Consider the following 15,653-nt stretch of genomic DNA (forward strand, 5'->3'; position numbering starts at 1 on the left):
AATTGTAAGTGCTTTTCCAGCTCCAAAGTCACTTTACATAGATAATAAGCAAGAGGAACACATTCATAAATGAACTCTTACATATGTTCAGGAAGCTCGATGTAAACAATGGACCTGCAGTGCAACAAATTATGAACCAACTGTGTGTCCATGGATTGGGGACTACATTTATAGCTGGGACAGGACTAGCATGGCAAGGGTTACACACAAAAAAAGAGAGAGTGTCAAGATGGTCAAGGCGTATGCGTGTGTGGACAGGAAAATATGTGGTGGGACTTGGAGTTAGCCCTGAGGGTCATAAAGCCAGGCCATTTCCTGTTGACCCTTGTATGAACTCTGACCCCTGCTGCAGGCTGCATCTATCACAGGACAGGGGTGAGGTGGGGATTGAATGGATGGCCGGGTGGAGGAGGAGGGTTTAGGCCAGGCCAAATGCTTTTGAATTGTGTTTGACATTTAATGAGTAATCACTTTGGCATGGATTTGAACCTTGTTGCACATGGCCCTGCAGATGGGAGGAGGTATAAAGTGAATGAGGAAGGAATGTGGAAAGACGGAGTAAAAAATTAACAAAGAGCTAAACTAAGGGAGAGAGGTCAGGGAAGATGCTAGGCTAGTAGAGATAAATAAGAAAAGTGCGTACAAAACTGCAGCATACATCAATTGAAAATTAGCCAATTAGCATATACTAATGACATGTGATTGTACCAGGAAGAAAATGTGAATATTTTCAAGATTACCTAATACTGATTTGTGTATTTCATTACTGTGTTGACTTTTCACATCTGACAGCGAATAATTGGATGGCAAACTCAAAGAAAAAGTAATTCACACACTTTTACAAAAGAAAGGTTTTAATACTATAAGCAAAATCATAACTGTAACATCGTTATCATCAATTATTGTCATCAACATTTGGAAATAAATTATTTTATCAGAGACCCATAAGGGACTGAGGAAGATGCAGCATGTGTAAAGTCCTTTGGCTGTCCTCCTCAAACACAACGGCAGATAACATGGACCATGAAATGGTCCGACAGGATCGTGTGCGTGTTCACTGTTTGGCTTACGGTGTGGATCCCACAGTAAACTCTACTATTCATGTCTGACAGGATCTTAAGGAGGTAAGTGATCAACTCATTCCAACATATTTAAACAAACCAAGGTACGTCCTTGAACAAATTGAGAGAGACAAATTGAGCTCATTCATAGTGTACAAGAGTCATGCAGAGTGATACCCTGGAAGATCACCGTTCACAGGACTTTTGTCAGGTCCCATCTCTCTGACACATATAAATACAAAAACAGATCTAAAAAAAGTCAAATGAAATAAGGTGGGTGTGTGTGTGACAGTTGTCGGTGTGGGAAGACTGGGTGTGGCCTGGGGCGTGGAGGATAGAGGTTAGAGTGTATCACTGGCGTTCTGTCCAATCACAACGCTTCAAGCCTGGGCTGTGTGAGGTCATAAGAGTTATGGAGGTTAAGGTGACCCAGGCAGATCGGGAGCTGTGTGTCTGACCTGTGTCTTTCCGTTTGGTTGGCCAGTAGGCCAGGTGGGAGAGAGAGGCAAGTTGGCTGGTCAGTGGTCCGTGTGGGGTGTTCCTCTATGCTCCTAGAGGGGGCGCTATCCTGGGTGTCAGACAGCTCACTGTCACCATAGAGTATGTAGAGAGGGAAGGGGCTGAGGACGCTCGCCTCTTCCACCCTGAAGTGGGCTTGGCTCACACTCAAGGGCTCAGTGTGGTGTGTGTCTTTGTCTACGTCTGAGATAGAATGTAAGTATGTTATTGATGGTATAAGAGGGGCCAGCGGTGGTATGTTAAGGGAAGTGTATGCATGTTGCAGACAATGGCTTGAGTGGGTTGAGTGACTGTGGAAGTCAGTGTCTTACGGCGGGAATGTAAACATTTGGACTACACCATGCTGTCGTAGTTAGCGGGTGGCGGGTGTGAGAGCCCCCATCTCCTCCAGGATGGCCCCTCTCTCCCCTCCCCTCTCCTCTCTCCCCTCTCCTCTCTCCACTCTCCTTCACACCCTTCCTTCTCAGTTAGTGGGCGTGTATGTCCAGGCCCTGGCCTATGAGGGGATCGGCGGGGTGGGGGTGGGGCGGCGGGTGCAGCAGCATGGCGGGATGGGGGCCGGGGTAGGGGTGCAGGGACGGGCCGGCGTGGGGGTAGCCAGACTGGGACAGCAGGGCCCCGGGGTACTCTCCAGGAAGAGACGGCATCCCCTGAAGACCTGTGGAGGGGGAGAGAGAGACAGAGCGAGAGAGAGAGGAATTTATATTAGGAGGTACTGTACAGCAACATACCACCGAACGTGTCCACCAAATTATTGGTAAAAACACTAGGGTCATGTTCAGTCTGGCACACCATAGCAAAACCTTTTCAAATGGGAAAATGGAAAAGAGCGTTTCTTATTGGAGTTCTGGTAGTGCCTCCCTGCTTCAGTCCATTTTCTTCTCCTTGTTGCCTAATGAACATGACCCAGTCGTTCTTATCTCTGTCTCTTACCTGCTGCCCTGAGACCCAGGTGGGCTTGGCCGTCCAGTCCATAGCCCCCCAGTGCTGCTCCCTCTGGGCTGTAAGGACCACCTTGACCTGGTCAACCAAACACACACCCACATTATTCACCTAACCTGAATGTCCATATCGATCAGCTACACACATCTGCATTCAAAATACACACATATTGCATCAATACAACCTAGGAATGTATAGATACATCAGTAACAATACATTAGAGGAGGGAATACAGTGGTCATTATCACCTGAGCGATTTGAGTGGTCAATCATGGGCTGTACTATTCTCCGTCTTGCATTGATAAACCTGGAGAGGAAGGTGGGGATATGAAAAAGGGGGAGAATAGGAGCAGAGAACACAAAGAGGAGGAGAATTGAATGGAAGGAGAGTCAGTTAATGGAGAAAAGGACTAACTCTGGGAATATTAACCTTTCACTTTTACAACCACTTAACCCCTTCATGGTTCACCGTCAATCCCCATTAGGACAGAGGGAGTATGGATCTCTGGGTGATAATGGATTGATCAGTATTGATGGGGTCAGTGGAGGTCATGCTAAGGTCCGGGCGACAAGGGACACAGTACTGTAGTAAAACACAGAGCTGATCATTGGTTATTGATCAGGGGGATACTGACCAGTTGTTGACCTGCAGGATGGTCAGGCCTGTGTCCTGTGCCAGCTGCTTCTTCTGCTCCTCTGAGGGGTATGGGTGCTGGGAAGGGACATTCAGAACAAGGGCATTATGTATTTGCCAAACTGGTTGAGATTCAGCAAGAGCATGTCTAGCCTTTGCTTTTGGCATAGATTATCATTGCATAAAATCATCAAATGTATAATTTTGGCTCATACATACACCACACACAAATGGCTCCACAAGTATCTATGTAGAATTTAAAACCCAAAGCATGTATGAAATAAATATGGGAGTTCTACAACCATTAGATGAATACTAATGACTGACATTATATCTGAATTCATCTCTCTCTCACTCTCTCTCACTCACTCACTCACTCACTCACTCACTCACTCACTCACTCACTCACTCACTCACTCACACACACAGTCATAATTAATGAGAATGACTAGAGTTTTTTAATATAACTGCTAATTACCAGAATGACTTCAATTCACCATAAATTGTTCTCTCTCTGTTCAGAACTATTCAATATTGAACCTCTATTTCACACATTATCTCTGTCATTTCATTCCATTTTCAACTTCTTTTTTTGCATTATGTGAACAATATCCCCTTCCTCCTCTCCCTCGTTCCTCTCCTCTCGGCTCCCCTCTGCTTTTATCTCATTCTTCTCTCACTATTCTTTCTACTGTCTCTCTTTTCTCACCGATAAATGCTGGAAGAGCCATGCCCTCATGATGTTGGTTGCCAGTTTGGGGAAAATGCCCCTCTTCTTGCTGTTCTTTCTGTCTCGGTCCGTATCGTCCTCCTCTCCCGTACTGGGGGAGGCCAAGCCCCCATCCAAACCATCCCCTGCCAGAGGACAATAGAGATATGGCATTAGCACAGTACGTGTGTGTGTGTGTGCGTGCGTGCGTGCGTGCGTGCGTGCGTGCGCGCTCGTGCGTGCGTGCGTTGATGTCAGGTCTATTTGTGTATGTCGATTATGTTGTTAGCGTGAGTGTTTGAAAAGACAAGTGTGTGTTTGTGCAGGCGTGTGTATGAGTTAGTGTGTTAGAGGTACCCGTATCGCTGCAGTTGTCTGTGCTGTGTGAAGGCAGGCCACACGACATGCCAGGGGTCCCTAGTGGAGTGGACGCACAGTCATCTGGGTCCCGCAACCACGACTGATTCTACAGAGAGCGAGGGAAGGAAAGAGAGAGAAACATATTGAGATGAACAGGAGAATGAAGAAGGTCCGCACTCAGTATTTGTAGTCAAAGAAAGCACCATTTATTCCCTCTTCAGGGACAAGTGTTTTGCCTGACAGGGCTTCATCGGTGTCTTTTTCAGAGACATATTGAGAGAGAGATATAGTGTGAAATCCGCTAGCCAATCGTCATTCAAGTGTCACCTACCTGCTCTGACAGACTAGTGCAGGAGCCAGTGAAATCCTCCACGTCAGACTTGGACCCGCCCTCCCTGTCATCCAGAATCAGGTCTGTGGGCATCTTGCCCTTCAGGCAGGTGATGTAGCGATTGCAGAAGTTATCACACAGGTCATGAACCTGGAGAAAAGAAGACGAGGAATGGGGAGAAGAAATGGTGTCAGGAAATAGTATAGTAGTGTGTGGTTTAGGTGTGTGACAGCTGATCATATCTGGTTTGCCTGCATTCAGCAGTCACTAGTCTGAATCATAAAGGGTAAGAGGAGAGAGAGAGAACGAGAGCAACAGACAGACAGAAAGAGAGACAGAGTCAGAGACAGAGAGCAGAGAGCGAGAGAGAGACTATATTTTAGATGAATGAAGAAGCACACCTTTTCCAGCTCCAACAGGTGGAAACGTAGTACCTGGATGGCCTGGATCATCTGAGGAGAACAACAGATTGGTAGCTATGAACACCAGCTATTCCATATTGTAGCCTAGAATATTACTATGACTGAAAAACATGCGTGTGAGTTATTCTTAATCGATTTCTAAGTTACTGTGTGTCGCTACATGTAGGCTATAAGCATTTGGTTCTTTTGCTGTTAAAGTATACACATGTGTATTTATTTTCATACCAGGTTGTCCAGTTCAGGATTTGTAGAAAAAATGGGCTTCTCTGAGCGAATCTGAATCACACGAGGAAAGACGTCCACGGTCATTTGGATAATGGTTGGAGCTTGGAGGTTAAGATTTTCCCTGTACATGTGACTATTGACCTTCTAATCTCAAATCTAATCTAATCATGAATCCTTGTCACTATGATACATCCCACATACAGTACACAGCTGTTCTCTGATTGGCTCGTAGAGATGTAACTCGCCTGTTTGGCGAAGGCTGCGATGTCATCGTTGAAGGAGTCTGAGGAGCATACATCACTGTGATTGGTCAGGCCTTGGAGGTGGGGAGGGACTGAGTGGGATGTGACGTCCCGCGGGGAGCAGGTGGCCAGCTCACACTTCTCAAACACCAGGGCCAGCAATGGAAACAGGGGATGACTGTGCACACAGAGTTAACGTAGGCACACACACACACTCTCTCTCTCTCGCTGTCTTCACACACATGCATGTACACAATACACACACACATCCCAGCAAATGTATATAGGCACAGAGCACACTGATAGTAAATGTACATGCATACTGTTAGAATGAAAAAGAAATTAACAAACACACACACACACAAACTGCAGTGAATTAGTTATTTTCTGCTCACCCATAGATCTGGTCCCTGTGGTGTTTGAGGGAATCTGGGACAGTGTGGCCATAGTGAGAGGGGTGCAGTGACCTCATGGCCTCTCCATACCCCCCCACGGGCATGCCCTCTGACCCTGAGTAGTGCACCAGGTCTTCATACTGAGGAACAGGGGGAGAGACATAACAGACTGAACATGTGTGTCTGGTGTATTTTAATCATCTGCATTTTGTTGTGGAGAGAAGTGGAGCAAGAGGGGGGGGGGGGTGTGTGTGTGTGTGTGTGTGTGTGTGTGTGTGTGTGGTGTGTGTGTGTGTGTGTGTGTGTGTGTGTGGTGTGTGTGTGTGTGTGTGTGTGTGTGTGTGTGTGAGAGAGAGAGAGCAAGAATGAAAGAGAGAGAGAGAAATTAGGAGATGAGGCCCCCTGTGAATATGGAAGCAGATCACTTCGAAGCCGTAGCTAATTTTCTGACTAGAGGCTCCTTGCTGAGCAGTTTTTCAGAGGGAAAAGCGACATCCACACTGGGACAATTGACATGAGATAAACAAACACACAGAGATTCATACATAAACATGAGCCTACGCTCTCTATCTCTCACACACTCTGTCAGTCTCATATCTCTCTCAACCTCACCGGGCTGATGTGTGTTAAACTGTAGCTGACTTCAGTCTCCAAGGCTTTTCTCCTGGATTAAAGTATGGCCAATCATAGTCCCATATGGCTGCGTGATCACAGCGTGCACCTGCTCTGCGGTTTTGTCGGGCCACCTTTTGTTTCATGGATACTCGCTATTAACGCAATCGCCAATATCAGATTCCGCGCCTTTCTTTACAGGAGCTCTCCGATTACAGTGCGACTGTAGCCGCTGTGCGTCAACGGATCAAAGCATCGAAATCAACATGACGAATTCTTCAAATTGTCCCAAAAGGCATGAGGCTGAGCTTCAAATGTGAGAAACACTTACAATGTTAATACGATTAGAATGAACTGCAATCCTCATATTTATCATGATAGTTCAAAGAGAGAGCTTAGTTTTCTATACGAATATATAGGCATAAGCTATATCATTTCATTTTCTCGGCAACTAAGTTGAACATGTTTTTTTTACCACATAGGCTATTACATATATAATAAATATTAACGCTGACATTAACCACAGACCAGTGGATTGATATATAACAGCAGGCGCATCCTTCATATTTTGTTCTCGCAGTTGTTTTACTTAATAAATCAGATAGAAGAAACTATACAAATCCTTGTTTGAACTTGCAATGTGCAATATATTCAATACATACAAATCACTTTCCACCAGATTGCCTGTTGGCAAAAACAAAGTTTGCAAACATTCGCCTTTAGCCTGTATTTCCAAAGCCATTCAACAGTTTCATTATTCTCAAGGAGAAAATATGTTTTTGTCCAACATTTTGTCAGACAAATGCAATGTATTTTATTCGAGTAGCCTATGTTCAAAATAAAAAGCAACAATGGGTAGACCTGCGTAAATGTACATTTGTATCCTCCGTTATCCCAACACCCCACCTATTCCAATGAAAAGTGATAGAGTTTGTGACAATAGTTTTCTATTTAGTATACATATAGGCCTAATACACGTAGGTAGTCTATGCAAAAAACAGAAAGCTCTACAGGTTTCCAAACGGATCTATTTTCTTTCCGTTGAAGGTAGCCTAATAGCAATATGCTCGAATGACAGGCAAGTGCCACCAATTGTAAAGAGTGGGATAAACTGTATATTTTACAGTACATGGGACAACATATATAATTTATCAAATTCACTTCCCTTTGGTGCATATAACCAGAATTAGGCTAATTATTGATAATTGACTGATACTCTTTCTTGGCCTTGTTTCAGTGAACTAAAGTAGCCTATGTCTGAATTGTAATCAAATTTGACAAATAAAGTACCTGTTTTGTTGACTTTAATTAGCGTAAATTACGAAATTCTTAACTAAATTAGACTAATATAACGAAAATCAAATGTAAAATGTTAATGAAAAGCGACTGCGTAATTGTCATCTGTAGGCCTAATTACAGTAAACCGAAAAATCCTATCCTGAAAAGCTACTTTGATTTGCACGACCCGAAGCTGTTGACACTCAGGCTATATGACATCAAAATGTCTTTCCTCACTCAACTGCAAGCCGAACGTGTTATTACAACACAGATAACAAATAGCCTACATCTGACCTATTACCTTTTTTCCGTTTGAATTAAACATCAAGACAGATACCGAAAAGAGCAACAGTTCACTGCATGGGAGTTTGACAAGTTAAAATGTGGTAGATATTCAGCGGGTTAGTGGTGTGTGTGTTATGTGTGTGTGTGATACAATGTCATGAGTAGCCTACTATGGCAATTATCTTTAGGAATAGGAAAGAGTAGCACAGTGCACATAGCAACGGGATCCGCGAGCCGCCGACTCACTATAGCAAAAGAGTTGACCTACTTAGCGACTTGGTCTGCCTCACCTGTCTCTCTTTTTCCTCGACCTACTCACTACACCTCATACTGTATATGGACATATCATGTCTTTCCACTTTCACAACTACTTTTATTAGTCCAATAATCGACTATTAATTCCAGCAGGACACACACATTCTCAGTTTTAAATAGACTGTATTTCAAAAATTACACTATACATATTGAAACCCAGATAAAGGTTTATGGTTATCAAGAGAGAGTTTTTACACCCTATATAAGAGCTATATAGACCATAAGACTCCTGAACATCTAATCAAATGGCTACCCAGACTATTTGCATTGTCCCCCTCCTCTTTTACACCGCTGCTACTCTCTGTTGTTATCATCTATACATAGTCACTTTAATAACTCTACCTACATGTACATATTACCTTAACTAACCCGTGCCCCGCACATTGACTCTGTACCGGTACCCCCCTGTGTATAGTCTCTTTATTGTTATTTTACTGCTGCTCTTTAATTGTTACTTTAATTTCTTATTCTTACTCGTATTTATTTTTAAACGGCATTGTTGGTTAGAGGCTCGTATGTAAGCATTTCACTGTAAGGTAAAATGTACCTGTTGTATTCGGCGCATGTGACTCATACAATTTGATTTGGTTTGATTATATGTTTATGGTCCTAAAGCCCTTGTAAAACAATGAGAAGAATCATTCTGACAGTTGTTCTCTTCTACGCGACCCTATATTGAAATATAAAAGTCAACAGCTAATTTATAAGCAAGATAATATATGAAATGTATAGGCCACTATGTAGCCTATATGAAATGTATAGGCTATTTCCACATTTCAAACTAGGCTACTTGACATTATATCAACACGACCCTAATGATTTAGGTCAGGTCAGTCTATTTAGGAATATTTAGAACATGCACAATTATGTCAATAAGGTTATTCCTTAATACCTTGACGTGAACTCCTTGACATATTGCTGCTGCCTACATTGGCCCTGTATAGCTGGGAGCTGTGGCCTACGCGAGGGAGGACAGGGAGGGAGAGGGTAGACAGGCAGCGAGGGGCGCTACGTCAACGCGTAAGGACCGAGCAAAGAGGCAAAATGCTACATAATAACCAAACTAGCAAGATTATTAACTGGAGAGAATGATACAGACTACCGCGATACTACACATGATGAGTGAGTGTAAAGGATGCAGTAGAATAGAGTAAACAGCCATCCTACCCTCTTATCCATGCGACACGGAAGCCAATCCTACTCCGGGAAGGATGAGACCAGACCCGCTGTCCAGCGCAGGCGTTCTGTATCCAGAAGATCTGATGAAAAATAATGCGCTCTTTAATAAGCTAATAGAGGCGGAATTATAACAGTTGAAGCATCAAACACTTAAATCTCATCATTATTTACAAGGGGTTTGGTTAGAAAAAATGAACAGCTGAACCAGAGTGTACATCATAATTAGGCTACACCAATAGCCGACGCTACTATGGGCTACAATAGGCTACATATATTTCCGAAGTAAATCGAATCGTTACTTTTATTGCAAGCAAGCAGCTTTATGATCCAAACTTAGAGGTCCACGACCATAAATGCGATGTGTATTCAATATATATCACTGATAAGAACATATAAACCATTAGGCTGTTACATACAGGCATCAAAGATTACAGAAATTCAATACACTATTTTAGAAAAATATGATTCTATAAAATATCCCACCGAAACCTAGATTTGACGTATAAGCTATAGTCACTCTCAGGCCGTGCTCGAGATATCCTGCATGGGCTTCGGTTTCGAGAGCGTTGTGGTAGGTCCGCACGTTATGTTTTTGGGTCCGGCTCGCAGGCGAGATGCTTGGTGAGGAGAAATAGCGTCCTTTTTGGCCGTTCTCGCTGTCCATGGACTGTCGCGGCAGGCTGGAAAATGTCACAGCGACTTGAGTGATGTTGCTTTAAACATTGAGAGAGGCAGAGACTATGTGGGGAGAGATGGTGGTCGGGAGTTGTTTGGGGGGTCAAAACACGACGGGGTCTCTCACCCCCACCTTCTTTTCACACACACTCGCGCATTACAAACGCAGGATCCCCTCGTTTTATTCCAATGGCACGCACTACACTCACGTAGCATGCATTAGCACAGTTTATTCGCTCCCGTTCACGGCTGCTGAGCCATGACAAGATAATGTCTGAAAACTCGAAGATTTGAAGTCGAACACAGCTTTTTCGTCATATTCCATAATCTGCAGGATAGTGCGCTCATTTATTAATGAGTTACTGGTACCGGAAATAATGTTACTATTGTTTCCAACACTTGCCTCAAGCATCTGGAGTATCCCAACTCTCAGTAACTGCATTTGTTGTTTTTAGTAGCATGTCAAATTAAGTAAAATTCACAGAAAATGCTGATGATTCTTTCTGATAGGCTATTGACATGTTGGTTATTGGCCGCACAATTCAGAATTCAGATACATTTCTGTATAGCCACGTTAATTCAACAACCCTGGAACAATCCATCCCAGTGCATTTTGGTAACATATACAGTAAGTCATTATAGAAGAGGCTACTAAATGTCTCATACATTGGTTCTACGCAAGATATCCTATAGTTTTACGCATGATAACATTATTTTAGGATGGCAAATCAGGTCATAAATAATGTTCAATAGTGAAGGCCTATGACAATACATTTATTGTCTGATAATGACTATACTAGTGCTTTTTGTTTTTGTTGACTTAATGTAATATAACTTTCTTATATGTGTTATTGTTTTTACCATCGAGGACCACTTTTGGAAACAAGTGTTTTAATTAATAATTTCAAGTGGTATCCTCTGGGTCCACATTGTACATGTTGTTGTATATATCTGTTACCCAAAATAAATTCAATTCAATTCTCCATTAAACTGCCCAAATGTACCCACTTTGCTTGGAACAGCAGGCCATTTTGTTGTTCTGAAGATGTGTAAAAACCAGGCTACCTTTCTTCTCATTCTAACTGGAGGGAAAACTTCCACAGCTCTGTGGACCTCGTCCTGTGTTGTAAATTACTCTTAAGTAACATAATAATTATTCAAAACGGTTCTCTTTCCCCTCTCACGCGGCGAGGGACCAACAGGCGGCCGAACTTCAATCGGCAGCGCGGTTGCGGCCACATGGGCCGGGGCAAGTCTTCACCGCGGGCGGCGTCGGGCGTGATTTGGTGTGCAGCCAGCGAGCACCGTAACATCAACGAACCTGTGGCCTTTTAACACGGCGGGAGGTTAATTCCCATGACGATGATCATAGCCTTTAGACCCCTCTAACATCGAATCCATAGCATCAATGAAAAATGTGAACGGACAGGAAAGTAGACGGCCTAATAGGATATTTCTAATTGATTAACAGGGACGCAGTCCTATTCTGATTGTTTTGTGTTTGGCTTTTTTCTTCATTTTTTCTTTATGACCTTATCTTTGTCAGTCCAACATCCAAGCCATTATTGTGCAAGATCCAAACATCTTGATGAGGTTGCTGGTGTTGATGGGATGTGCCACTATCCTTCGGGAAGCACACCCTTGTGCATCAATGAAGTCCATGTCATCCCATTTCTGACACTAATGCAGTGACTTTAGAGGTAAAGCCTCAGGACTTAAATGGGGAATCTGCAGTTAAAACAACAACAACGTGTCCACCCTGCCACTGATTTGGTCTACAGCTGAGAAATGGGGCTGATGAAATGTAGCCACTCTTAATTTCATAGACATAGCTATGGATGCGAAGGACTGACCAACCATGAGAACTAAATGATAGTTCTAGCCATGTTTTGAGGCAATACAGTGTTTGTTTACAATTATATTGTTTACAAACAATGGAGTAAAAAATATATAGATATTTGGGGTTCTGTTGGGGTGCAACAGTTGAACTCAGGCCATGAGGCATGTATAAGATATTATTCAATAATCACTGGTAGCCTATATATAATTAATTTAAAAGTCAAAAAATTGATGTAGCAATTGCTGATTGCCCATTTATACCCTCAACCTAGCATCTCTTAAACCTTGTTCACACTGTCAGTTTGAAGTGACTCAAATCCAATTTTTTTGCATATGTGATGAAATCTGTCATTTTCCCTGCAGCCAAAAAGCCAAACAGCCAAAAAGCACATGGAATCTGATATTTCAATACACATAACAAACCACCTTCGTAGGTAGTTTGTAATCAGATACAAATCTGATTCCTGGCCATGTGACTTGTGTCTGAACAATCAAATCTGATTTATTTGCCCTCGAGGTTTTTAGACTGTTATTTTGCATATTTTGTTTCTTGCTAGCTACTCTGTTGACTGTTTTGACAAGAACATGTGGTAGCTAACTACCTTGTTAATTGTTTACAAACAAATGAGTTAATGTGCTAGAAAGTTAAACAGCTAGCTAGCTAGTTGACTGCTGTGGTTAGCCAAAAACGACTCATTTTGAAAGCTGGATCGTCTTATCCTTTGAGGCTTTAAAAGGTGTTCTTACACTACGATTTTGAACATGCAAAGCAACAGGGAAATGTCCATGGACAGGCATTGTTGTCACCTTAACTTGCTACATAACTTCTGAGTGATAGGAAGCATGAGCACCACCACCAATCGGCCTACACCACTGCGCATACAACCGTCGTTACTATGACAACCAGCGTAGCCATGTCAGCAAATGACTGCTGTCTGAACACACACACATCCGATTTGATCACTTGCAACTTGCTGTTTGGACAGTCAGTATTCCAGAACAGATTTGAAAAACAAAACTGATTTGAGCATCAAGGCCTGCAGTGTGAACAAAGATTAAGTTCAACCAACTTATACAATTCAGGCAAAAGGTCGGACTCTTTTGACAAGGATGCTGGTGTACTAAGGACGTCACACTATATACACAATATTTTCAGTGTATGGAGAGGATGTTAGAAGAAATAGTTCTGAGTAGCCTATATGGCAAGGCTGCTGCAGTTGTTTGTCAGGCTCTGTCAGGGTTGGAGCGGCTGCTGCTGTGTGTGTGTGTGTGTTTGTGGGGGGGGTCAATGTCAAGGTGCTCGTGATTCAAAGCAATGCTTACTGCAGGCATTGCCCAAGGCTAAGGAGCAGAGAGAGGCTGAGCAGGAAACAACAACAGGAGATAATGAAAAAGGTGGATGTGTTTAACTATACTTGCTGGGAGCTAGGGTTAGGTTTAGGGTTAATAGGATTTTGAATGGGACTGAATTGTGTGTCCCCACAAAGTCCGTTATACAAGAGTGTGTGTGTGTGTGTGTGTGTGTGTGTGTGTGTGTGTGTGTGTGTGTGTGTGTGTGTGTGTGTGTGTGTGTGTGTGTGTGTGTGTGTGTGTGTGTGTGTGTGTGTGTGTGTGTGTGTGTGTGTGTGCTTGGGTGTGTGTGTGCTTGGGTGTGTATGTGTACCGGTTTGCATGTCAATGTGCATCTGTCTATTTTTGTAATTTGAGAATTGTTTCTTAACCAAATATCGACATGCTCAACATGATCGAATGGCTTTATAGGGACATTGTGCAAACTATCCGCCCCTACTGGACCTGTACATCAGCCAGCCCATAGAGAGATATCCTCGTCCACAATCTACTGTGGTGTATTCACTAGGAACCAAACGGAAGCAAACAGGGTGGGACTAACCTGAACTTGTCCAATAAGAAACTCTTGTTTTCGTTGCAAACCCTTTTCCGTTACAAAACATTTCGCTAAAGTCTACTGCAATGGGCACTAATGAATACACACCTACTGTATCCAAAGGCAGAAACACTCAGCATCTCCTCATTATCAACACTAGGCCTATCTCTAGCTGGACTCTCTCCCTCTACATTCATGGCAATACAAAACTTCTGTGGTCCATATAGTCATGAGTTATATTGCATAGCCTTCACTTTGAGTGTTTATATAGATATTATCATTGCTTCTAGATCACATAGATAGCACAGGTGCACATATATACATTAGGAAATATCAGATGTATAGTGATCTAGTCGTTAGGGAACATGACAACATAGACCAGGGATGTGCAACTGGCGGCGGCCGCCCTTTTGTAGGCCCGCAGATTTAGAATAAATTACTGTTGAGTTAGAATAGTAGAATACACAAGGTGCAATATCAACATTTGGTTGTGCATCAGCAGTTTTAAGTAAGCTAGTATAGCCAGCTGTCTTAACCTGCAGTAATCATGGTTGAATTACCGACCGGGGACGCCACCATTGATTTTGTTAGTCACTCTCACTCAGATATCATATTAAAAACAGCAAACATTTCTCTCCACCCTATGGCAAAATGTGTAGAATTGCAGGAAATTAGTTATAAAATAGCAAAATCTTCTCTCCGCCCCCTGGAAAAATGTGTAGAATTACAGCAAACTTGCTTTAACACTGCAAAATGTTCTCTACTTCCAAGTGCAAAATGTGTAGAATTACAGCAAACTTGCTGTGTTAAAGCAAGTTTGCTTTAAACTGCTACATTTTATCAACTTCCCATGGCAAAAAGTGCAGGAATGAACTCTAAAACATTTATTGTCTGCTGTCAAGAGGGGTGCCGCTGAAATGTTTGCTTAGGGCCCCCAAAACGCTAGGGCCGACTCTGACTGCATGTGTGGGTCTGGATGTGGATATCTTTTTAATGTTTTCATTTTTATTTAACCTTTATTTAACCAGGTAGGCCAGTTGAGAACATGTCCTCATTTACAACTGCGACCTGGCCAAGATAAAGCAAAGCAGTGCGACATAAACAACACAGAGTTACACATGGGATAAACAAATGTACAGTCAATAACACAATAGAAAAATCTATATACAGTGTGTGCAAATGTAGTAAGATTAGGGAGGTAAGGCAATAAATAGGCCATAGTGGCGAAATAATTACAATTTAACAATTAAACACTGGAGTGATAGATCCGCAGAAGATGAATATGCAAGTAGAGATACTGGGGTGCAAAGGAACAACAAAATAAAAAACAATATGAGAATGAGGTAGTTGGATGGGCTATTTACAGATTGGCTGTGTACAGGGGCAATGATCAGCAAGCTGCTCTGACAGCTGATGCTTGAAGTTAGTGAGGGAAATGTAAGACTCCAGCTTCAGTGATTTTTGCAATTCGTTCCAGTCATTGGCAGCGAGAACTGGAAGGAAAGGCGGCCAAAGAGGAGTTGGCTTTGGGGGTGACCAGTGAAATATACCTGCTGGAGCGCGTGCTACGGGTGGGTGCTGCTATGGTGACCAGTGAGCTGAGATAAGGCGGGGCTTTACCTAGCAAAGACTTATAGATGACCTGTAGTCAGTGGGTTTGGCGATGAATATGATTCGAGTGCCAGCCAACTAGAACATACAGGTCACAGTGGTGGGTAGTATATGGGGCTTTGGTGACAAAACGG

General features: G+C 42.9%; 1 protein-coding gene across 3 annotated transcripts; it reads right to left on the reverse strand.

The window, feature by feature from the left end:
* Positions 1 to 836: 836 nt before the first annotated feature.
* On the reverse strand, positions 837 to 10,310 carry LOC106612609 (homeobox protein meis3-B). 3 transcript variants are annotated; one of them, XM_014213935.3, is made up of 13 exons: positions 10,027 to 10,310; positions 9,498 to 9,589; positions 5,841 to 5,980; positions 5,449 to 5,623; positions 5,204 to 5,254; positions 4,958 to 5,008; positions 4,557 to 4,706; positions 4,223 to 4,331; positions 3,866 to 4,011; positions 3,158 to 3,234; positions 2,771 to 2,829; positions 2,514 to 2,600; positions 837 to 2,238 (listed from the first exon to the last, which is right to left on the reverse strand). In XM_014213935.3, exons 2-13 carry the CDS (start codon positions 9,507 to 9,509, stop codon positions 2,048 to 2,050), a joined length of 1,248 nt encoding a protein of 415 aa, XP_014069410.1. In that variant the 5' UTR covers positions 9,510 to 9,589; positions 10,027 to 10,310; the 3' UTR covers positions 837 to 2,047. The 3 variants fall into 3 exon arrangements, with proteins under 3 accessions (XP_014069410.1, XP_082812357.1, XP_014069407.1); XM_082956231.1 differs by having other exon boundaries at positions 9,999 to 10,310; XM_014213932.3 differs by having other exon boundaries at positions 9,993 to 10,310.
* Positions 10,311 to 15,653: the final 5,343 nt, after the last annotated feature.

The sequence above is a fragment of the Salmo salar genome, chromosome 09 (genome assembly GCF_965601325.2).
Source record: "Salmo salar chromosome 09, fSalSal1, whole genome shotgun sequence".
In the NCBI taxonomy this organism is placed as follows: Eukaryota; Metazoa; Chordata; class Actinopteri; order Salmoniformes; family Salmonidae; genus Salmo; species Salmo salar.